The sequence below is a fragment of the Panthera leo genome, chromosome F2 (genome assembly GCF_018350215.1).
Source record: "Panthera leo isolate Ple1 chromosome F2, P.leo_Ple1_pat1.1, whole genome shotgun sequence".
NCBI lineage: Eukaryota > Metazoa > Chordata > Mammalia > Carnivora > Felidae > Panthera > Panthera leo.
This window is the reverse complement of record NC_056695.1, coordinates 60,632,271-60,657,206: the sequence shown is the minus strand read 5'-3', so window position 1 is coordinate 60,657,206 and position 24,936 is coordinate 60,632,271. Positions and strand designations below refer to the sequence as shown.

The 24,936-nt window shown below is 37.2% G+C and overlaps 1 protein-coding gene across 2 annotated transcripts in view; it reads left to right on the top strand.

The window, feature by feature from the left end:
- The first annotated feature begins 357 nt into the window (after nt 1–357).
- EIF3H (eukaryotic translation initiation factor 3 subunit H) overlaps nt 358–24,936 on the top strand; it is a 98,377-nt gene continuing 73,798 nt past the window's right edge. The window contains exons 1-2 of one of the 2 annotated variants that reach the window (XM_042923117.1): nt 358–523; nt 22,947–23,103. In XM_042923117.1, coding sequence (XP_042779051.1) covers nt 392–523; nt 22,947–23,103 — 289 coding nt within the window. In that variant the 5' untranslated portion in view covers nt 358–391. Of the gene's footprint in view, nt 524–7,486; nt 7,677–22,946; nt 23,104–24,936 lie in introns of those variants that run through there. The other variant, XM_042923116.1, reaches the window with a different exon arrangement.

The window sequence follows — 24,936 nt, the reverse complement described above, 5'->3', positions numbered from 1 at the left end:
CTCAAAAATAAATAAAAACATTAAAAAAAAAAAAAAGAAAAATGATTAGGCGAGACGCTACATAAAATGTGAAATAAAATGCTGTTATGATCAACTTACTTGACTAATGGACACTGACTAAACATAAGGTGTAAAATATTCTAAAAAGTCTACTTCTCTCTTACAGCATTCAAAGAGAAGAAAAAAAGCCTCAAACACATAGCGCACATGCGCAGAGGATTACTTCGGCGAAGGAGGTGAGGCTGGAAAAAGAAAAGGGAGGCGGAGCCCCACTCCAGTTTTTCCTCTCAGCTCCGCCCCTCGAGCCCCGGACTGTGCATGACGTCACGTAAAGCTCGTACTTCCGCTTCCGGTCACTCACGTTTCTCTTTTTTCCTGTCTGTCTGGAAAGATGGCGTCCCGCAAGGAAGGCACCGGCTCCGCCGCCGCTTCTTCCAGCTCCACCACCGGCCCGGCGGGGAAAGGCAAAAGCAAAGGCGGGTCCGGAGATTCGGCCGTGAAACAAGTGCAGATAGATGGCTTGGTGAGTGGGGTTCCGTTTCCCCAGGCCCACGTGGGCAGCTCAGTTCTTAGTCGAGTCCTGCCCGACGTGCTGCTTGGCAGCCTCGCCACTGGGCCTGGTGAGACTGGGACAAGTTTTTCCCCTTGGACCTTTCTCTTTCGTCTTTACTTTTTGTTGGGAGGCGCGACAGCTTTCTCTGCCATCCATCGGGGGAGTTGAGGTCTGAGATAGGGAATAGAAACTAGGGGTGAGTGTGACAGATCTTTGAGGTCTTGTTTTGAGATGCTTGGATTTGGAGAAGGACTCTTCGGGGAGACAAATAGGTGAAGGAGGTGTCCAGAAGGATCTAGGAATCTAGGGCTTTTGGAAGATAAAGTAAACTCCATTGCTTCCCTGCTGGGACCTGACATCTGTAACTTGCTAAGTGGAGATTTACTTTGTAGACACTTCTGAGTTTGTGGCTCAGCGTTTACTGAAACCATGCAGTGGGAATGAACATCTTTTGTGTTGGCGTCTCCTTTCTTCATCTATGAATGTTGGAGTTCCTCAGGATTTGGGTTTAGGCATCATTCTATCAGGTCTATGCCTGAGATAGTGTAACAAAGTAGGTAATAGCACACTGCTGGAGCCAGACTGCTTGGGTTTGAGTCTTACCTCCAAAATTAGCTGAATAATATTGGCTAAGTTAACCTCTTTATACTTATTTTCCTCATTTTAGTTGTTTTGAGGATTAAAATTGGCCGAAAAATGTGTCAATAACTAGAACAGTCTCTGGGACATTGTAAGTTACCATTTCATTGTAGTTGCTTAATTATTATTACTTGTGTTACAAAAAGTTACAGTAGTAGACACTCCTTAAGTTCCCTTCTTGTGGCTTTAAATATTACTTGTATTCTGATTTATAATTTTTGCCAGACTTGGTTTTTGAATGCCACGCTTGAATACCTTACTGCCTGCTTGACATTGCTATTTGGCTATTTTATAGGCATCTCAAATTTAACTTGTCCAAAATAAGATTATTGCTATCTCCCCGTTCCTTACCCTCTCCCCCTCCTTGGTTTTACCTCAGTCTCTCCCATAGTAGTAAATGGGATTACCATCTACCCATTTGAACAAATCGGAAAACTTCGGCATTAACCTATATTTGTTCTCCCCCCAACCCCCAGCATTCAGTCTCAGCACGTCCTGTTGGTTCCATCTCCAAAATATATCAAATTCATTTGCTTCTCATCTATATGCCATCAACCACATTCACCTGCAATAAAATACAGACTTCTTACCACATCCTTCAAGGTCCTGCTATTCTTGTGTCTTTCTCCAAGCTCCCCTCATCCTTTTTTCTAGGCTGCATTCACAGTGACATTTTAATTCATTGTTTTCTCTTCCTGAAATACTTCAAGTATTTCTTCCTACTTGGTGGCTTCTTTTTTTCCTTTAGGTTGTTGACTTAAATGCCCCGTTTTAAGAAAGGTCTTGCCTACCAACCCTGTCAAATGTAGTTCCCTCCGCATCATCCTCCATCACACCACTCTGTTTCATAGCATTTTCCACTGCCTGTAACTGTCTTGTTTGCTTTCTTGTCTCCCCCACAGAAATGTAAGCTACTGAGGGCAGGCTAGGGACTGTGTTTATGTGGTATATTCTCAATACAGAACCTTTTAACCAACATAGACAGGATGAATGAATGAATACAATATTTCGTTTTATTCTTATACTATTCCTAGTTCATGTTCTGATACCTTTTACAGATTATTTTAGTGGTATCTCGAATTGTTCTCCTAGTCCTCTTCAGTCCATCTTTTGTACTTTCCTTAAAACATTCACTTAATGTGAAAGTTTAGATCTTGTTAGCTTCCTTCCTGAAATGTTTTCAGTGATGTTGCCCTTGCTTGTGTTCAGGTTAATTTTCCAAGCCTCTTATTAAGTGTACATTCCAGCCACACAGAACTATGATTGACCTCATGTTTAATCACATTTGTTCTTGGCATTTTGTTAATGGACAAGACCAATTTTTCTTGTATTGAACCCTTCCTTCCTTTGCTCCTGTTTCATCAAATCTTCTGTATCTTTAATATTACCTTCCCCTTAACATGTAAATGTTGTCAGGACTCTCCTGTATTAAAATGCTCGGTTCTGTCTCATTTTCATTTAACAGTCTGCGCTCCATTCTTAGTCCCCACTTTTTTTCCCTCTTGAAGTCAATGGTTAAAGAATTGTCTATAGTTGTATTTTTCCATTTTTGCTTCAACTCACTGTTGTTAGAATCTCTACTACTACTAATTCCCTGATTCAGTTTTCAGAAAAATCATTGATAGCATTAGCAAAGAACTATAAAAAATATCAAAATATATCATACATGAAAAATAGTGCTTATAATACACAATTTAAATAATCACAAACATCCAGTTACCTGCCATTCAGTGTGAGAAATAGGACATTACGAAAATCCTTGAAGCCGATTCCCTTATTTCATCCTTTCCTCCCATCCCTTCTTTGCATCCTGTAATCACTATTGTGAACTTTGTTTCAGTGATTGTGTTTTCTTTATAGCTTCACCATAGAGTATTCCTAAATAATCTGTTTAGTTTTGCCTGTGTATATTAATAAAATGAATAAAATATGAATTAAATCATAGTACATGTTCTCCCATGTCCTGAGTCATATATATGTATATCTCACATTGTTTTTGAGATTAGTCCATTCTAGACTAAGTGACAGTAATTCATTTCCATTACTATAGAGCATCTCATTGTATGAATGTGATGTAATTGTCCTCATCTGACTGATAATGGACAGTTATAGATGGCTTATTTTCCTTGTGTGAAATGGTATCTTTCAAGAATCTTTTAATCATCTGTTCCATTAGACTTGTCAATTTGACTTTTACTGTACCCTGCACAGAGTTGGTGCTAAGTGAATCCTCCGGGAATGGAAGAGTGGATTTTTATTGCAGTCAGGTGATCTCATTGTTCCTAGAAAAGATCAAACTAATTGTTCCTGTTGAACTTTTCCTGTAAAAGCTACCTTGTTCCCCCAGACCAGTTTGAATCTTTCCATGGGCCAGCAAGACCAGCAAGACCAGTGGAATTGGGCTTACCTGGTACCTTGTTAGAAATGCAGAAATACAGTATTTCAGAATCTCAGGGCCCCTTCTTGATCTACTGTATAGAATCTTAATGTTTGAAAAGTATTGTTCTGGTTCACATTGATCTCTTCCTTTATCTGAACTTTTTATGACAGTTGTATCTCTCATCCTGGCATGTGAGCATAGACTGTTAATTGATAGTTTATTGTTTATTTTTCCTTTCTCACTGAGATGATCATTTGAAGGTAAAATTATAAAATACTTGTACTTTTCATAGTTCTGGTGCTTAAAAATGATTACCACTGAAATTTACTTCCTTTCAAATTTTGTTTTTCTGTTTTAGGCAAAAAGTTACCTTATTTAAAGTTGTTGGCTACCTCATTTCTCTTTTATTGGAAGTAAGGTAGAGGATGTTACTAGTAAATGAAAAAGTAAGAGTTCTGTATCCTTTGTCATTCAGGTGTCAGCTCAGATATTACCTCACAGGTACTTTCTGACTACTCTAAAGAGGCTACATCAGTTCATTGACCCTTTTATCTGACTTTTAGGCCCTTGTTACTGTTGAAAGTCTCTTATTTATTTGTTGCTTGTTTGTCTTCTCACACTAAAAAATACACTAAAATACCAACTTCTGGAGAGCAGGAGCAATGTCAGGCTTATTCACTGCAATATTTACAAGTGTCTAGAACAGTGACCGACCCATAGAAAGCACTCAGATATTGTGAGTGAATACAGTTCTGTGGTACAAGAAATTTTCTTGAAAATGAATCATGAGGAAACTGGGTCAGTAAATGCTTTGTAGAGATTAATGGTGTGTTTGTGAGAAACACAGGAGTGAGACCAGTGAACTTTATAAACTTGCCCATATTTCTTCCTCTTTTTAAGCATCAGTGTCATACCTATAAGAAAAATCTCTAATGTTTTTTGAGCACCTGCTATTTACAAGACCCTGTGAAGGAAGGTTTGGTGAGACTATGTCTGATTCTCACAACAGCTTTTAGGGTTGATGTTATCTGCCTTACTTACCTGGTGGTGATTCAGATCTAATGAGAAAATGTTGGTGGAAGTGCTATGTGAACTGAAATGAATAATTCAAATTTGTAAAGGGCTTGTACTGTGCTATGACATGTATGTCTGTACGTTGTGTGTGTGTGTGTGTGTGTGTGTGTGTGTGTGTGTGTGAGACTACATGAAGTTATAAAGACTAGATAACAGTTTGTTAAACTATGAAATGGAAGCTCTTGTCTAAAGTCCATGGCTCAAGTAAAACACAGTTTGGCCCCCCAAAAATTGTGTGGCTCTTGGCTGCTTCTTTCAGTTTTCTGACTTCAGTAAAGAATAACTAAGTTGCTTTTTATGTATATTTCAGCCAGGTAACTTGAAAGTCTTTCAAGCACCAAAACGTTTACATTTTAGACATTTTAATTATAAATCTTTTTGCAGTGTATTACGTAAATTTCTGCCTCTTTAGTCAGAATAGTGAATGTGGCTTGTATCACTTAGCTATGTTTTGATGACTTAGTAGTATCATTAAAAACATAATTTATTGCCCCATACTGGACAGTAGTCCTCCAGAATCCCTATGGGTATTCACATGTGTTTATTTCTGTAATGTCCCGTTTTTTTTTTTTTTTTTTTTTAACATTTATTTATTTTTGAGACAGAGAGAGACAGAGCATGAACGGGGGAGGGTCAGAGAGAGAGGGAGACACAGAATCCGAAACAGGCTCCAGGCTCTGAGCCGTCAGCACAGAGCCCGAAGCGGGGCTCGAACTCACGGACCGTGAGATCATGACCTGAGCCGAAGTCGGACGCTTAACGGACTGAGCCACCCAGGTGCCCCCCCTGTTTTTGAATTTAGGTGCCTTGAGTAATTTATCTTTCTAATTGGCTGCATTTTTTTTTTTTTTTGGTTTTGTTTTTGTTGTTAAACTTGTATGGCTTTTACCCTTTTTATTTCCAGCTTCTCATTTGCTACAACGGAAAACCAGATAAGCAGTCTTGTTAGCATTATTTAAAAAAAAAAAATTTTTTTTAACGTTTATTCATTTTTGAGAGACAGAGACAGAGCATGAGTGCGAAAGAGGCAGAGAAAGGGAGACACAGAATCTGAAACAGGCTCCAGGCTCTGAGCTGTCAGCACAGAGCCCGATGTGGGGCTCAAACTCACGAACTGTGAGATCCTGACTTGAGCTGAAGTTAGACGCTCAACCGACTGAGCCACCCAGGCGCCCCAGCATTATTTTTAAAGTGAGACCAAACACACACTCTGAATGAGATTAAATTAAGTGTGCAATCTGACATTTTGACCACTTAGTTGTATTTTTACTTTGGCAAGTAAGGTGTTCCTAATCGAAAGCAATAGCTTTTTATAGTAGATAAAAAATTTGACATACATTATTATATTTTAGGAACTCCGGGAGCTGATAGAACCAGGATTAGCTGGATTATACATATGATTTAGTCACTCATAGAAACTGAGTGGCTTTTCAAGAGCATACAGTGAATTTATTCTAGAGCTTGGACCCATATCACAAATTGGCATCTTTGATGCATTTTGCTTTCCATTATTACAACTACTTCATACGTTGTAAGGACTCAGTAGATGTTTGCTCTTATGTGCCAGGTACTATTTAAAGTACTTTATATTACAGCATTGAAGCCCTGTAACAACTCTGATTTGGGAACCATTATTATCCCTGTTTTATAAATGAGGAAGCTCATATACATATAGATTATGTGACTTGATGAATGTTAGGATAAGGGGAAATAGAAATACAGTGTTCACAATATAATGAATCTAGTGTTCCTGCTCAAGCATCAGGAAGTGTATTTTCTAAAACTTGGGTCTCTTACAGAGTTAAAACTTTAAAATGCACAAGAAAGCTAATATATTGGAATCTTTAGATTTAATAATCTGTCTTATATATATATATACATTGTTAACGTTTACTTTTGAGAGAAAGAGAGACAGAGCATGAACAGGGGAAGGGCAGAGAGAGAGAGAGGGAGACACAGAATCTAAAGCAGGCTCCAGGCTCTGAGCTGTCAGCACAGAGCCCGACATGGGGCTCGAACCGACAAACCGTGAGATCATGACCTGAGCCGAAGTCAAAACACTTAACTGGCTGAGCCACCCAGGCGCCCCAATAATCTGTCATGTTTGAGGAGATTATTTGTAGCTAAAAGAAGTCAACTTAGTAAATATTCTTGTTTGGAAAAAGGCAGTCTTAGCCAACCAGTCACACAGACTTAAGACATTGGGGAATCAACACTGAAGAAAACAGAAGGAATGTTAAAGAGAATTGAGAGGAGTGTTGGTAGGTATTCCTAAGTAAGGTAGTTTACTTTCCTTAGGGTAGGCAGATCTAAGCCTGACTTCTCAGGATGCTTTTAAGATTTAGATAATCTTGCAGACATCCTGGACTTTTGTTCCTTTCCCTTCAGGTCCCAGGGCTTATTGAAATCCATTTTCTTTCTGAAAAAACTTTCTGACCATGATTTCTTAGCTTATGGCGTATACATTAGTGATAACAAGCTGTAGTAATGTTGTTTCTTGTAGCTGCCTTGGGATAGTTTAAGGAGCCCAGCTTACATGGTATTTCTCATGGAGGTGATCCATGAGATCGCCTGATTTAATAACTGATAATAAATGAGCATCTCTGGGCCTTAATTTCTTCTTTAATATGAGGATAACACATGGCCTTCTTACTGTAATAAATAGCAGCTTAATATATATAATTTCCTATTGATGTTTAATTATTGCTAGTGACAGTTTTTGTAGTTGGTATTGATTTAAATAGTTGGTATTAGTTACAGTGGGATTCCAAACTCCATGTGTTGCCAAGTAATGGAAGATAACAAAAGATTTTAACTTCAGTTGTAGTATATCTGGCCCAGATGAGATGGCATATGTTAACTCTTCAAATGCCTGTTTTGACATTAAAAGGCTGTGGGTGCACGATATTTACTGGTTTTTCATCTTTTGTTTTCTTGTCACCTTTGGCTTCAGCTAGCCCCTATATAATTATAAATTCTGATCTTCAGCTTAATATCCGAGATTTCAAGAGCTTTGCTGAGCAACACCAGGTATTTTAAGTCTCGGCAACATTTTTCTGGGCTTTTAGCTCAGTCCTAGTCTTCATACTGGGGAGACAAGCCTCTACAAAGCATTAGGCTTTGGTGAGGGTCTTTGCCACTCTTATTTTGTGGTCAGATATTCTCACCTGTACTTTACCAAGTCTACCTTAGTTTCTTAAGATGAAAGCTTCTGACTTCAGCACTTAACATGAAAACTTGGTGGTATTTGCTTTTCTCTTGGACGTTAGTTCATAAATGTTTTTTGTAAAATATCATTTAAATTATGGTACTTGGATATTATTTCCTTGGGCAAGATATAAGAAAATATACTTAAAGAGAAAATAGCCCTGGTTGTTCCCATAAAGGACTGTTATTCTGTAAAATGGTTATATCCCGTAAAGATTAGATTTAATAGGAAAAGTACAGTGTAATGTACATCTCCATCTATATGGTGACAAACTGTATTTGTTTCAATAAAACTGAAAGGGCTGAAATGGAGACTGGCTTATGCCAGAGTAGTACCCTGTATTTTTGTTAATGTTGGTACCAAGCCCAAAAATAGAAGAGAAAAAAATTGATTCAGTAAAATAGTGGTAATTCAGTATTAACTTAGTCAAAATATAAAACTTTTACTGTTTGAGTCTGAATAGCCACTGTATTTTGGCATAAAATTTTATTTTTTACCCCAAATAGTACCTAAACATCACAGGTATTCATTGTGTCCTGATGATAAATAAGAATTTTATTTTTCTCAGTACCTTCTATACTTCTATCCTTGTCCCCAACTAGCTTCATTTGATGTAAGTAGAAAATGTTTGTTTATCTATGGGACAATAGTAATGTGCTAAACTATGATTATTTTAACCAAAAACTGTATATATTCGTTGTAAGGGAAGTTTGGAGAAATTACACATAAAGAAAACCCAGAAAGAAAATTACTCAGTTTATAAGCTCATAATAGGAGTATGGGTAGCACTGTTAGGATTTTGGGGTTTACTTTTCTAGTGTTTTTCCTGTGCTTTAATAAATACCTAGAGCTGAAGTTAATGGCTTGAAGGTTATGCATGATTTTAAAGCATGTTGCCAAATTATTCCAGAATAGTTGCATAGTACAGTTTCTTTCCCATGTACAGACTATTGGAGTGCTGCTTCTTGGCACTGTTACTAATGGAAAGTTAAGAGTTTTACAGATCTTAGTCTTTATTTTTAAAATTAAGTGTGCAAATTAAGTGTGCATGTTAGTATGCTAACATACTTGTTACAATGATTCAAGTCAATAAAATACTTCCTGTTGTCTGTTAGTGCCATCACCATCTGCCCAAGTCACCCAGGCTTCTGGTATCATCTTTGATTGCTCTGTAGGCTTTCCCTCGGATTCTCTTAAGATCACTCACTTACATAGTGAGTCTGTAACTGTGTTGTCTGCACTATTCATTTCTCACTTTCCTTTCTGAATTACTGCAAAACTCTCATGTGACAGGTCTTACAGAATCTATTTTGTACTTGGCCATCACACACAGTGGTGCTGAGTAGGTAAAGGATAGTAATGCAAAAACCCTTCGGAAAATCCCCATTACAAAATAAAATCCAAGTTGATAGCCTATTAAGATCTTCTTTACCTTTTGTTGTTGGCCTCCAAATGAGGGCTTGTAGTACTGTTTTCAAATTTGGTTTAAGAGTAGCCTTTAAAACAGTTAAAACCAAAATCTTTTCTTTTTGGATAGAAGAAAACCCCTGTTTTATATTTTGTGCAGAAATGCATAATCTTCAGTTCAGTTCTGAGAGACCTCTTGAGAGAGAAGGTGAATAATCACCTTCTCCTGGTATCACTGTGGTGTATTTTTTATACTGGAAAACTGAAGTCCTTTTAATATATTAAGCGTATTTAATTAAACAGCCAATTGGGTGCATATGGTATACAAATTAAAAGACAAAAAGAGTATGTAGTAAAAGAAGCTCTCACTTTTCATTCCTGTCTTCAACCACCCTCTTCGCAGAGGCAGTCACAGTTACTCTTTTTAGTGTTTCCTTCTCAACTTATTTTAGCCAGCACTGCCTCCTGTTAAGGAAGCAGAAATAAATAGTAATCCAGGTGCCCCTAGATCACTTAAAGGCCTTCTAATTAAACTGTGGTTCCTGCTCCCCAGGATAACAAATGTAAATGTGTTAGGAAGTAGAGAACAGTTTTGAAATTTTTTGGTTTGTTTTGTATGTGAGAGGACATAAATTTATTCCAGCTTAGCTTTTTTATCACTCATTTTACTTTGGAAAAACTCCTTTCCAGCTACACGTGGGAAAATTTGCAGATCGGTTATGTATATTGAGTTGGTAAAGTATAAACTTAATGTTAAAAATAAAACCTCATCATTTAACATTTAATTGCGATTATACTTTTGTATGTTTGATTACATCATTGTACTTTTCTCATGAGTAATTTTTGTGAGGAGAGCAGTGTTACTCTGCTAAAATTCTTGAGACTGCTTTGCCCTTCTCCCCCTTTTCCCAAGTTATTAGATGATTTAACTTCAAAACTGTGGACCATCGATGAACATTAGATCCAAGAGAATAATAATGAAGTATGCTCTTTCAACTGAAATGTTATAGAGGTGATATTGATTAAGTGTTTTGGAGCATTGCAACTAATCCCATATGTATCAGGAGCAAAAAAAAAAAATTTTTTTTTTTTTTTGCTATTGAAGTTACTTAAATTTCTTTCACATCAAAACTGAACAGCAGTGATTTAAATCCTATTTATTATTTGACTCAGCCAGTTATGAAATGGAACCCCTATCCCACTTGAGCCATAAAATGTGTTAAATTTAAGACTAATGCTGCTTTCTGCTTTTTGAATTTACATTTTGGCAGTAACTACCTTCTTTGTTCAGTGTTAGAAAAAAATGATCTAGGCTTAACCAAATAAGAAAACTGCCAAGTTCACAGGTCAGTCAGTGAAAGAAGCCAGAATTAAATGAAAGTCTAGTTATTGACTTTACAGAATATGCTAAGGGGAGATTCTGTGGCATTACAGTTTCTTTGAGACTAAAATTCTTCTATGGTACTAGCTGTTCTTTGACAGTGATTGATGTGAGAAATTCAGGCTGTGGACCTTACCTCCCAGAATCTACAAAACTGGAATAAAGCCAGCCTAGGAACGCCTGACCTCTTCTCCAAATGGCCAGCAACTGGTGCAGTTGGGCCTTGCCTTTCTATTTCAGACCTAAGAAACTCTTATGGAGGGGATCTAGTCCTTACTTTTAGCAGGATAGTGATTTTTTTTTAATTAAAAAAATTTTTTTTAATGTTTATTATTTATTTTTTGAGAGTGAGAGAGAAAGTGTGCATGGGGGGAGGGGCAGAGAGGGTGAGACACTGAATCCAAAGCAAGTTCCAGGCTCTGAGCTGTCAGCACAGAGCCCATGCGGTGCTCGAACCCACAAGTGGTAAGGTCGTGGCTGGAGCCCAAGTTTGTTGCTTAACTGACTGAGCCACCCAGGTGCCCCACGGATAATGATGTTTTTAAGGGAACCTCTGTACATACATAAACACATGCATGCACCGCTGTTTCTTTTTTTTAAATTTTTTTTTAAATGTTTTTATTTATTTTTGAGACAGAGACAGAGCTTGAGCAGAGAAGGGGCAGAGAGAGAGGGAGACACAGAATCTGAAGCAGGCTCCAGGCTCTGAGCTGTCAGCACAGAGCCCGAAGCGGGGCTTGAACTCACACACTGCGAGAACAAGACCTGAGCCGAAGTCGGACGCTCAACCAGCTGAGCCACCCAGGTGCCCCAACATGCACCGCTGTTTCAAAGAAGTCAATTTACTCTTACCTTCGCCTTTTTAAAGCAGATTTCAAAAAATCTTCTTTTGAAACCTTGTGGTATATACAGATAGTTCTAGATCAAGATGACTGATAAGTCAACAGAATTGGAACTTTGTTGTCAGGTAGTTGATTTTTAATGAGCTATATTTACATCTTACTAGACTGAAAGAAGATCTCAGGAATAAACTGAACAGTCTGGGGAAACCGGTGTCAGTGCCATGAAGATACCTTGCATGTTCTAGTCACTAAATATTTGTTGGATAGGTGGATGGATGAGTGAATGGGTTAGGTGAAATGTTTATTATAGTAATTGAAGCAGTAGCTAACAAAAGTTTTACCGAGAATTTGCTAGGCCTGTGGGCTGGGTACTTTGGGTGTATTGTTTTTTAATCCTTGCAGCAGTGCTGTGAGATGGGCACTGACTGACTGACTTATCTCCCCAGGAGGTAGGTGATCCTATCTAGTTAACTTGCCTAAGGCCACAGAGCTGGCACTCAAACTTTGAGTTCTAGTGCCCCAGCCTCTCAACTGTGCTATATGATTTTTCTGTTTGTACAGACCAGAGGTTCACATTTGTGTATACATTGATAAGAATTAATTTTTAAGCTTTTACTAAAGTTTTCTCTCTCACTTGAACATTTTTTTTTGAAAGAAATAAAGGTTAGTTTTAGAGTTACTTTGTACAACAAATGGAAGACAGCAAATCAAGTGTGAATGTCGGGGCTTCAGCTGGGCACAGTCTCTGGATAATTTACTTTCTTTTGTCTTATAGAGCTTACGATTGAAAGTGGGCTCCTGCTGCTGAAATAGATTTGTTTTTACCCGTTAGAAATATATTGTTCAGAGTGGAATCAGAACTGAGAGAATAGTGGTTTGACGCCATCTAAGGGGTATGCCTGTTCTCTCCTATAGAAGCAGTGTGGAGTGGTAGAGAAACTATGGGTTTGATAGCCCCACAGTTTGGAGTTCCCATCTGTTGGAATACTGTCATGTTTTGAGAGACTTCATATCAGTGACATAAATTAAGAAGTGTTTGGTTATAAAGTCTGAATTTCCAGCTTCTGGAGTTAAGAGGAAATGGTCTATCTGCCTAATGCTACCTCCTCTGTAAACCCAGTGCTACCTAAAGTAAGGGTATGGTTTGTGAACTGTTTGTGGTTTGTGTGAGATAAGCACAGGATTGGGATTGTTTTGAAACTTGTATCGCAGCATGATGTTGCTGTGATAGCCAGAGTATGATCCTTGGGCTTGTATTTTCTGTGTCTTTCTTTAAAATGTCACTTTTCTTACAAGTTTTATTTTTTTACTACGGTATTGGTCTGTGAGGGACTGGAGGAAAATGAGTTCTTCACCACTGATTGCCTGAGAAGCCCTGTTACAAACGATTTGGATACCTATTTTATTTAGCTAATAGCATCTTCCTATAACCAGAGTCTAATTTATTTAATAGTACTGTAGCTAAAATATTACTGTGATTATTAAATACCACTAGCTGTTTAAAAAGATGAACTAGTGGATTTAGTGTTTTCTTATTCTAGGTACACATAATAGAGTTTGCAACCTGTGAACATTCCTTATGAACTTAACTTTATAAAGGAAGGTTAAACATGATGGTATAGTTCTAACAATTTAAAACTCCTTATGTCCCTAATTCTAACTGAACTTTAAACAGATCCTTTTGATGTCTACTCCAGGGACAGTGGGAAACATGCTGCTTTTCTTGGTGAAGCTTTATTGCTATTTGCTCAAAGTTTGAATTGATAGTTTGCTGATTTGTAATTGGTTTACATTAGGCTTCTCTTAAACAGATCTGTTTGTTGAAAACCAGTCTGTATATCCAGAAGTTACTTCTTTCACCTTGATGGTGTGTGTATATGCATATTGTCCAGTCATTTGTGTATGTGAGTGCAATGGCATCTGTGAATAGAGTTGAAGTGTAACCATATCAGCAAGAGATTAGAATTTAAAGTCAGCAGGTGCTCAGGCTTTATAGTGTGTATTTTTTCATCTTCTCCTTTCAAAGCCACTTATTCAGCCCAACCCCCTCCCTTTTTAACATACCTAAAAAAATATACTTAAATCAAGATGTGTCCATATTGTGTCAACTCAGTAGCACTGTCAAAAAGAAATTAGGTTTCTTTGGTGAGACTTCATGTAGTAAATTGCAGTGACTGCTGGATTTTAAAGTCTTTTCTGTTAACTTTTTCTTTATTTGATGTTTTTTGAATTGAAAACAAATGCATACTTATTATAAGTAAGTAAGCAGTAACAGAAATTCATAAGAAAAGATACGTCCTTCCACACCATTCTTGTTGATGCAAACATAAAAGCATAACTGCATGTATATAATACCTTTGTAATTAATTTTGAAAACTCTAACTCTTTGTGTGTCATGGGCATCTTTGGGAGTATGATGAATGCCACAGACTTTTCTTCCAGGAAAATGCCTTAAATATGTAGAAAATATCTCTTAAATACCTAATTAATCTCATTAAATTTCAAAATATTAAAATAGTAGGAAATTTTTAAATATTACACTTTTTTGGCTTCTAAAACAGTACAGTTTAATTCTTGATTGCCTGGGCTTATTGTAAACATGAGTTATTATAAACTTGAGTTTATATATAGTTATATAAAACTTATCTTATACATAATGCAGGGATATAGCAGTGGTTTTTAACCTAGCTCCTTATAAGCATTTCAGGGGATCTTTGAACTCTAAATTGAGAAAAAATTAGTAGTGGGTCAAATGAATTGTTTCTTCATCAGACTTTTACAAATGTGTACAGGTTTCTAAAGTTACGGTATTATTTATGCAGAATAAAATCCACTTATTTTAGGTATATAGTGTGATGAACTTTTGTAGCTGTAAACAACTACATAGTCCCCACCACATCAAGGTGTGAAATAGTTGCTTCACCCTAAAGAGTGTGCCCTTCTGCAGTCAGTAGGCCTTCACCTGCCTCAGGCGATTAACTACCTAGGGGTTTTGTTTTGCCTTTTCCAGAATTCCATAAAAATAAATCTTACAGTACGTAGCATTTTGTTTGACTTCTTTCATTTCATATAATGTTTTTGAGATTCCTCTCTATTGTACTGATCTTTTGCTCTTTTGTTTTGCTGAGTAGTAGTACATAGAATGGATATATTGGAATTTGTTTGTCTAAGTTTGGTGGGCTTTTGGGTTGCTTTCAGTTTTTAGCTGTTATGAGTAATGCTGTTGTGAACAGTTGTGGACATATCTTTGTGTGGATGTGTTTTCATTTCTTTTGAATTCCTAGGAATAGGAATTTGGGTCATGTAGCAAGTAGTAAGTTTATATTTAACTATAAGATAACTGCAATTACTGTTTTCTACCTTTCCACCAGTACTTTTTCATGGAGCTGTAACTGTTTGGAAAGGTCTTGGTTTCCACTTTCCTGACTTAGAAGTTCAGGACACCATCTTATGATCCAGGACAGAGATTGGATTGCAATTCAGCTCCTAGCTCTTGGGTATTAGACCAGGTCTGATGCACCTTTGGGCACTCCTGTGTTAACTCACAGGTTAATGCTCTGGTTGTTGATTTCTTTGTCTCACTTGGTTGGTTATTTAGACTTTTTTAGAAATATAGCATATTTAACATTTCTACATATCTTTCATGTACTCAAATTGGCATATTCAGGTTCTTCAAATTGGCATATTGCAAGGCCTAACAGTTCCAGATATAGTTCTTAAGTAGTTTACTTTTTGACCCTGAACTTTCTTAGAGTTGCTACCTTTGACAGAGCAATTTTGTGTGGTAGCTTCATAGACATAATTTTACCAGGTAAAGATTACCTTTGACACTGGTATTAGAAATATTGCTGATTAAAGTCTTGGTAATATTTCTTGAAAGGATTTTGTTAATATATTGTTTTATAATTAACAAAAATTAATTGAAATTGCTCATCTTGAATTATGTAATGGTATCTTAAGACATAGCTGTTTGGGTTTATTATTTTATGCCAGTGCTTTTGGTAAAAACACGCAAGTGTGCTGCTACAGTGCTAGTGTTCATCCATCTCTAGGCCTTTTTGTTCTGCTGAAGTGTGACTTGTGTGCTTCATGAAAAGTAAATATTAGCATTTCTGTTTAAACTATTATTTAAAATCCATAGCTCGCAAATATTGGCTTCACCCAAGCTCACTTGCTTGTTCTTCAGTTTTCTCTGCTCAGGTGTCATCTCAGAGAGGCCTGTCCTGGACCATGCTCTTTAAGGTTATCTACCTTTTACTCTCCTTTTTATTTTCTTCAGAGTGCAATTCACAATCTGTAATCACATTCACCTTAATTGTTGTTCTGGTTCTTAAAGTGGGGGAAGCCCCTACACTTTTATATAGAGGGCCTCTGAAGTCTAAACTATTTTCATAGTAATATTTAAACATTATTTGTCATTTTTACTCTCACTCTTGAATGAGTGTTTAATGGAAGTTTCTGGATGCTACATGATGTGTGATATTAAAAGATTGAATGCAGAAGCAGATATGAGAATCTTGTTGTCTTTTATTAAACTAGACATTAATAGGATTCACAAGAAATGTGAAACAATGTTGTTCTATCCTGATTAAAATTTCTTTTTGAAAATGTGAATGTTACACAGAAATGTGAAACTGTCATTTTTTATATCCCGATTGCTTTTATTTTGGAAAAGTTATTTTTCTAACAAATGTATTTTGTGATAGCATGTAATACATTTGTTATTGTTGTTTTTATTTATTATTATTTTCTAAAAATTTTTTAATGTTTATTTATTTCTGAGACAGAGACAGAGCATGAGTGGGGAAGGGGCAGAGAGAGAGGGAGACACAGAATCCGGAGCAGGCTCCAGTCTCTGAGCTGTCAGCACAGCCTGATGTGGGGCTCGGAACTCATGAGCTGTGAGATCATGACTTGAGCCGAAGTCGGTCGCTCAACTGACTGAGCCACCCAGGCGCCCCTGTTATTGTTTTTTTTTTTTTTTTTAAATTTTTTTTTTTTTTTAACGTTTATTTATTTTTGAGACAGAGAGAGACAGAGCATGAACAGGGGAGGGGCAGAGAGAGAGGGAGACACAGAATCTGAAACAGGCTCCAGGCTCTGAGCTGTCAGCACAGAGCCCGACGCGGGGCTCGAACTCACAGACCGCGAGATCGTGACCTGAGCCGAAGTCGGCCGCCTAACCGACTGAGCCACCCAGGCGCCCCAACCCTGTTATTGTTTTTAAGTGAATAAATTGTTTTGAACATTTTTCATTTTGAATTTCTAATATGTAAATATCAACGTAAAAATTCTTTTGGGTCCTCAGTAATTTCTAAGAGTGTTAAAAGGAACTTTCGGATTAAAAACTTTTGATATTTGCTATTCCAAAATATAAACCCTATCAAAGTAAATACTTTTTATGTGTTTGATTTTAGTTTCATTTTCCCAGTTGGCCTGTCAGAGGTAACTGGCCTGTAGAAGTCATTCAGCACATACCTAGGTGAATGGATAAATGAGTGAATGAAAGAAGCCCAAAATAACAATTCTGGTGATTCTGTGCACAGCTTCCAAATCTGTCTGTAGTAACTGGTCTTTGCAGATATCATATTTGATAGAAAATTACTCTAATTCATCAGACAGCATAATCTTTATTTTGGTCAGATTTAAATTGTTCCCTGGTATGGAATTGAGTTTGGTAAGATTTTGATGGGTCTTAGAGATTGTGCTAAATGTTTCTTTTCAGGGAGGATGGAAGATTTTATCCATCATACTTATTACTCAGATTTTAGGTTTGTGGACTTCTGGTATAATTAATTTATTTGCATATTTTAGATTGTTCATATTTTATCCTATAATATTGAGAATACTTTGTTGTGTATAACATTTTGGGCAAAGTTAGGTTTTCATTTTTTTTAGAAAGCTAGACACTTTAAAAATTAGTATTGTGTTCATTAGAGATGATGAATTAGTTTACTTTGCTCTTTCAAATTATCTTCACTGAATAATAAACAATAGTGGAAAAAATGTTTCCTCTAGGGTAATTTCAGCAGAGGAGACATCTGTTTACTATCTTGCAAGTTGAGATTCCTTTCTAAGATCCACCCAGCTTGAGAATGTGCAAACCTCAGAAAGCTAGGAGACCCATTCTAGGGAGAGTTGTCATATTCAGAGACCAGTACTTACTTCGCAGGGCAAATCAAGTAGGTTATTAAACACTTAGACCCAGAGTATGGCAAAGTTTGGGGGTGTAGAAGAATTTGGTAATTCTATTGGCCAATATGTTTCCATCCTTTAGGCTTAATTTGTAGGAAAATTTTTATTTACCCATGAATTTATAGGATAAACAAACCTGGTCAACAGTAGCCCATAAGCAGGGTTTTTGTTTTTCGTTTGTTTTTTTTTTAAGTTTGTTTATTTATTTTGAGAGAGATGGAGGCTGTATGAGTGAGGGAGGGGCAGAGAGAGAGGGAGAGAGAATCCCAAGCAGGTTCCGCTGCAGGCGACAGAGCCCTGTGTGGGGCCCGAACCCACAAACCTCCAGATCATGACCTGAGCTGAAACCTAGAGTCAGACTCTTAACCAACTGAGCCACCCAGGCGTCCCAGTTCATACGCAGTTTTAAGTATGGGGGCATAGGTCTTAGAGAACACTTGATACTTCTCGCATGGATTGTTGGCATTACCTTCCTTCCTTCTCATCTCTGTGCTGTAGAGATTCTTCCAAGTAGGGCTTGAGTTCCTCTTATTGGGAGGATATTTCTCCTTTTTATATTTGTATTTATAATTTATATATTTATATAATTTATATGATTTATATGTGTAAATATATATTTATAAAATATATTTATATTTTATATTTATATTTCTGCTTTTATAAATAAAATGTTCACTTTTGGGTCTGTGTTTCTCAGTATTCTCACTGTTTATCAACACAGGGAGTCTTAAAACAGGAAAGGAAACTTTGTTTTAACCAGTTGTGTGCATTTCAGTCATCTGAGGAACTAAAAAGAGGAAGCCTGGCCCATACTTCCACATTAAAAGTTAGAATGAAGTAGGATGTTAGAATCACCTGGAGAATCTAAAACAAAACCATAAAGAAACAAAATCCCCACAAACCAATATATGAATCTCAGCCCAGATCAATTAACTCAGAGGTTGGATTCAGGCATCAGCTTTTTGTGTCTGTGGTGGTTTTTGGTTTTGTTTTTTTGTTTTGTTTTGTGTTTAATACTGACGGCTCTAATATGTAGCCAGGGTGAAGACTTCTCTTCATTTATTTAAAAAAAAAAAAACAAACTTCACGGGCCATTTTGGTAAGCGAACAAGTGATAATAGAGCTCTTGAGTATGTGGGGTCATTTGTGAACACTTAATAAACAAAATATAGGAGTATGTTTTGTTTTGGAGAATATTAAGCTTTCGTGTATCTGTTTTTAAAAGTAAGAGGAAGCATGACAAACAGGGTTAATTAAAAATATACCAGCACTGTTTTAGGGACAGAGGCATATGGTTTGGTTGGAGTGCAAGGAAGTGAAAGGGGGATGAGCTTGACTGAAACAGGACTTTTGTGGTAGAACATTCCCATCTTGTGGCTTGTGAGAATAGTGCTGTTTAAAGATTAGAAGCTGTATTGCATTCTAGCAACTAATGGCGGTTTCCTGTTGATGCTACTTCTAGGATCAGGGCACAAAACATTTGACCTCTAACACCATTCTCTTAGAGTCTTTTTGCTGCCTGACCCTGTAACCTTACACTGAACTTTCCTACTTCTTGCACAAAACTCTGCTTCTGCAACCTAGTTACAGGGGCTTCCTCAAGAGCTGTTGCCCCTGCATTCTGTCTGTTTCAGCCTCATTACTACAAAGTTACTCACTTATTATGAAGTAATTAAAGGTACCTTGAAATTCGAAATCCTATCTCCCCTCCCTGATTTAATAATTTTGTGTCAGAATATCTGTTTCCTCATCTGTCAAATAAATGAAGAAATATTACTGACTTCATAGAGTACTTTTAGGGATTAAGTGAGTCATTGCATGTAAGACACTGACTGGAGTGTTTGATAGAAGTGATTGATAAATGTTCAGCATTCAGTCCTTCAGCAGATCTTTTTGAGTTATCTTTTATGTGCCAGTACCTGTTTGGATGTTGAAGATGGGCGAATAAAACGTCTCTTCATTTTTATGAGAATATTTAAGAGGGGAGACCATGAGCAGAACATGGATTTTTGTGTTGTAAATACCAAAAATTATGCAACATTTTTATTTAAACAGTAAATTCTTGTTATTTCTGTAGAATATCAAAAGCTTGTATGTAAATTTGTTACTTCTGATCAGGAATTTCCTTTTGATATCTCCTCTCAAGTTTGAATTGCAAGTCCATTGCATTGTTTTTTGAACTAAAGAATTGAGATTTTAGCATGTATATAGGAAATAAGAGCATAAAATGTCAAAGTGAAAAATGAGTTAGCTTAGTTTTGATAAAAAAATTTTTTTTTAATTTTTGAATGCTCTCTTTTATGAGATTATATTACAATGGCAAGATGACAGATACTAGAGTTGAAATTACTTTAGTGATCACCAAGCCTTTCCTTAAGTCTTTTTATTTTGGATAACCTTAAATGTTAGAGAGAATTCACCCTTAAAATTTAAGTCTTGTTTCCTGATACTGTCATCTGTGGCCCTTATTTTGCCTTTCAAAGTAAGACACATCCTCTAGTGCCTCACTGTTTAGAAAGTGCTCTTTGTGATTGTCCCTGCTGTGGAGAGAGATTTGAATTTATTGAAGTAGTTCTCATCATAGGGTTTTAAGCTTTCTCTCTTACAATTACCCCTTCCTGTGTACACTTACTTATGTTGATCATCTTTAGCAGGTAGTTAAACCATGTGCTTCTCCTTTCTCTCAGTTGGATACTATTACTGTAAATTTTCTCTCTGATCATATAGAGAAGTGACTAGAATAGGTCAGTGATGCTGAAAAGAGATGATGGTTTCTGTTAGTTGGAGCACTGTACTTCTGTTGATGCTGTATGAAGTTGCATTGACTCTTTGGCCAGGCATGTCAAGCTGCTGTGCTGTTTGGTTACATTGCCCTCCTACCCCCCATCCCTTTATAGTTCATTATTATTAGCGTTAAGTCAGTGTTACAGTGTAAGTTATTTTTGAACTGTGATAACTCATTGTCAATTATAATAATAATTTCCTCACATCCCAGTTTTATTTGTAAAAGGAAATAAGGTTGTTTTGGCTTGGCTTCTTTGTGAAACTGCTGGGTACTTGTCAGCAACACTCCTTTTTGCACACACGAGCACCAGCTGTTTAGGAATCAGCTCTGGAGTTTGTCCAAACATCTACATTAAGCTTTGCAGTCTTCTAGCATCTCTCATTTACTTTGATTTCAACAGTGGTACAGCGATCTCATTAATAGGATTAAGTATCTACAACCTAGGCAACCTAGACAAGTTGGTAGGTGTGTTTATAATAACTTTTTATTAGTTCTCTTTATCCCTTCTTGGTCATCTGTGTTTCTTTTTTAAGTGTGACAATAATTGTAGCCAAGAGGTAAGTTGAATAGGAGTTAAATAGTTCTCCTTTTTTTTTTTTTTTTGATTTTTAATGTTTATTTTTGAGAGAGAGAGAGAGTGCGCACATGAGCAGGGGAGGGGCAGAGAGAGACACACACACATAGAATCAGCTTCAGGCTCTGAGCTGTCAGTACAGCTGGGGCTCGAACCTAGGAACCATGAGATCATGACCTGAGCCGAAGTCAGATGCTTAACCAGCTGAGCCACCCAGGAGCCCCATAGTTCTGCTTTTTTTTTTTTTTTTTGACAAAAATCAATAATATCATTTATTACATGTCAGACCCTGTGTGAAGTATTTACTATACATTATCTCATTTTTAATGGTGTCAGTATTGCTTTGGACAGCTCCATGTTGCAAATTAGAAATCAAAGACTTAGGAAGAATAAATAGCTTTTGCAAGGTGACAGCCAGTAAGTGTTGGAGCTGGAACTCCTACCCATGCCTGCACGACTCTCAAAGCTCATTCTGTGCCTTTTAAATAGAGAGGTCTTTTCTAAAGGAATGTGTAAAATTGTGCACTTTCTTCATTTCATACTCTTGAAGGTCTTAATCAGTTGAGGTTCTTCCACATTAAATTCTTTTCCCTCCTAGGGCTCCTGGGTGGCTCATTCGGTTGAGCATCTGACTTCGGCTCAGGTCATGATCTCACGGTTTGTGAGTTCGAGCCCCACGTTGGGCTCTGTGCTGACAGCTCAGAGCCTGGAGCCTGCTTCGGATTCTGTGTCTCCCTCTCTCTGTGCCCCTCCTCCACTTGTGCTCTGTCTCTATCTCTCAAAAATGAATAAATGTAAAAAAAAAAAAATAATAATAAAAAAACCCTCTTCTCCCTCCTGCTTGCGATCTTTAAGAGGTCTGGATCTTGTTGATATAGTACCTTTATGGGGTCTGTTCATCACAAAGTCTATGACTAATCCATTGTTTTAATTACTGAATTACTGCTATGAACATAAGTCTCCTTGTGATTAAAGTTAAAATACACAGCTTTGGAGTTTGACTTGGTTTAAATCTTGGCTCTTCCACTTCCTGGATGTGCGACCTTTCTCCTCTCTATTCTATTAGAGGTTATTTGGTATATCCTTCTGGTTGAGGAAAATTAGGTAGTGCTGGAGTCTGGGTTCTCTTTGATTTTTCTGTTACCAAACAGATCCTTTTTGGATACTTGTTCCCATTGTTGGTTCCCTTGACTTAATGAGATGTTTTGTTCAGGAACCATCTTGAGAATTTAAGAAATTGTCAAGGGAGTGGCCTGCTTTCAGGTTTTCAGGTAATTGAGGACTTTATCTCTATGTTATTGATGGTTTTATCATCTGTGTCAGGAAATTATCCTCCTGTTAACAAAAGTTAATAGGATCATTTCCTCTATAATGACCTTGAATTGAGGCGAAACTGTTTGAAGCTGCTCCTGGATTCCAGACCTTTCAGAGCCATGACCTGAAGTCAAAAATGGACATTTTGGACATGTCTTCAGACTCCAGGAGTTTCAGGTGTACGTTTGGATTATGTGAGCTTATTATTTGTGTCAGAGTAAGAATTGATTTGTAAGAAAATTGGTTCTATTATATAATTCTGTGTTTTTTGCAAACCTACTTGTATGGTTCATTTTTTTTCCCTTGAAATAAAGGAAATAAAAACTGTAAGGATGATTTTTGAAAAAAAATTTTTAATGTTTTTTAATTTTTGAGACAGAGACAGAGCATGAACAGGGGAGGGGCAGAGAGAGGGAGACACAGAGTCTGAAGCAGGCTCCAGGCTCTGAGCTAGCAGCACCGAGCCCGATGCGGGGTTAGAACTCGCGGACCGTGAGATCATGACCTGAGCTGAAGTCGGATGCTTAACCGACTAAGCCACCCAGGAGCCCCTGTAAGGATGATTTTTCAGTTCACTTCTGTATTTTCTTTTAGGTGGTATTAAAAATAATCAAACATTATCAAGAAGAAGGACAAGGAACTGAAGTGGTTCAGGGAGTGCTTTTGGGCTTGGTTGTAGAAGATCGTCTTGAAATTACCAACTGCTTTCCTTTCCCTCAACACACAGAAGATGATGCTGACTTTGATGAAGGTAAGGGTACTCATTTCAAAAATCTTTGCAGTGCACACAAATGATTTTTAACACATTTCTCACCATAACCTTTCATTATCTCTTACTGGGAGTCTATCAGGCCAGTCTAGTTCACTTGATTTCAGAGTTTCTTGAAAAAATTAGGCAAATTTGGGGCACCTGGGTGGCTCAGTCGGTTAAGCATTCAACTTCTGCTCAGGTCATGATCTCATGGTTCGAGCCCCGAATTGGTCTCTGTGCTGACAGTTCGGAGCCTGGAGCCTGCTTCGGATTCTGTGTCTCCCTCTCCCTCTGCCCGTCCCCCACTCATGCTTTTTCTTGCTCAAAAATAAATAAACATTAACAGATTATGCAAATTCTTTGAAATGAGGATTTATATCAAAAGATTCATTAGTTTGGCCTTATTTGGAATTTGAGATTCCGATTTTAGTAATTTGGATAGAAACTGTGTTGTTGTTAAACTTTCCCATTATGAAATCAGCTTGCGAATAACTTACATCGTGAAGGGCAAGGATCATCATTATGTGTCCAGTATCCATTTTCTTCTGTAGTGTTTTGTTTTAATGTTTGAGAAGATGAACTTAGCTATCTATTTCAGAAAGAAGATACTCCTTAAGCATTTCAGGAGGTTTTTGGGGTTTTTTTGGTGCTACAGGTATAATAGCTTTGTTAGCAAAAGCCAGTAGTAGATAAAACTTACACCAAAGGCCAAGGTCAATAACCTGAAAGATTTAAAAAAAAAATCTAGTTGAAAGTAATTTCTCACTTGTCTCAACACTCAGGGATCATTTTCTACATAACTTTTTTTTATTATGATAAGAACAAGTAGTAAAATTTACCATTTTGAGTATATATAGTGTTAACTATACGTAGGTGTCATGGAACAGATCTGTAGAACTTTTTCATCTTGGAAAAACTAAAACTCTATATTTGTTGACTAACTGCTCCTCTTTCCCCCTTTGCTAGCCTCTGGCAACCATCCTTCTGCTTTCTGTTTCTGAGAGTTTGACTTCTTTATATCTCATATAAGTGAAATTAGCAGTATTTGGCTTTTGGCTTTTTTGAGACTGATTTATCTCACATAACTTAATGTTCTCTAGGTTCGTGCATGTTATAGCATATGACAGGATATCATTTTTTAAGGCTGAGTAATATTCTATTGTATGCAATACCACTTTTTCCGGGGCTCCTGGGTGGCTCAGTCGGTTAAGCGTCCGACTTCAGCTCAGGTCACGATCTCGCGGTCCGTGAGTTCGAGCCCCGCGTCAGGCTCTGGGCTGATGGCTCAGAGCCTGGAGCCTGCTTCCGATTCTGTGTCTCCCTCTCTCTCTGCCCCTCCCCCGTTCATGCTCTGTCTCTCTCTGTCTCAAAAATAAATAAAAAACGTTAAAAAAAAATTTAATACCACTTTTTCCTTATCCATTCAACTGTTGATAAATAGATTGTTTCTGCCTCTTGACTTTTTTGAATAATGCTCAGCTATCTCTTCAGGGTCTTGTTTTCAGTTCTCTTGGATATATTCCCAGAAGTGGGATTTGGTGGATCATATATTAATTCTATATTTAATTTTTTGAGGAACTTCCATACTGCCTTTTAAGTAGTGACACCAGTTTACATTCTCCGCCAATAGTTTGCAGGGGTTGCAACGTCCTCACATTCTCACCAACGTTTGTTATTTTCTGGTTATTTATTTTTTTGATAGTGATAGCAACTGTACTAACAGATGTGAGGTGATATTGTGGTTTTGATTTTCATTTCCCTTATAGCGATGTTGAGTATCTTTTATATGCTTATTGTCTGTATGTATTCTTTGAAGAAATGTCTATTAAGGTA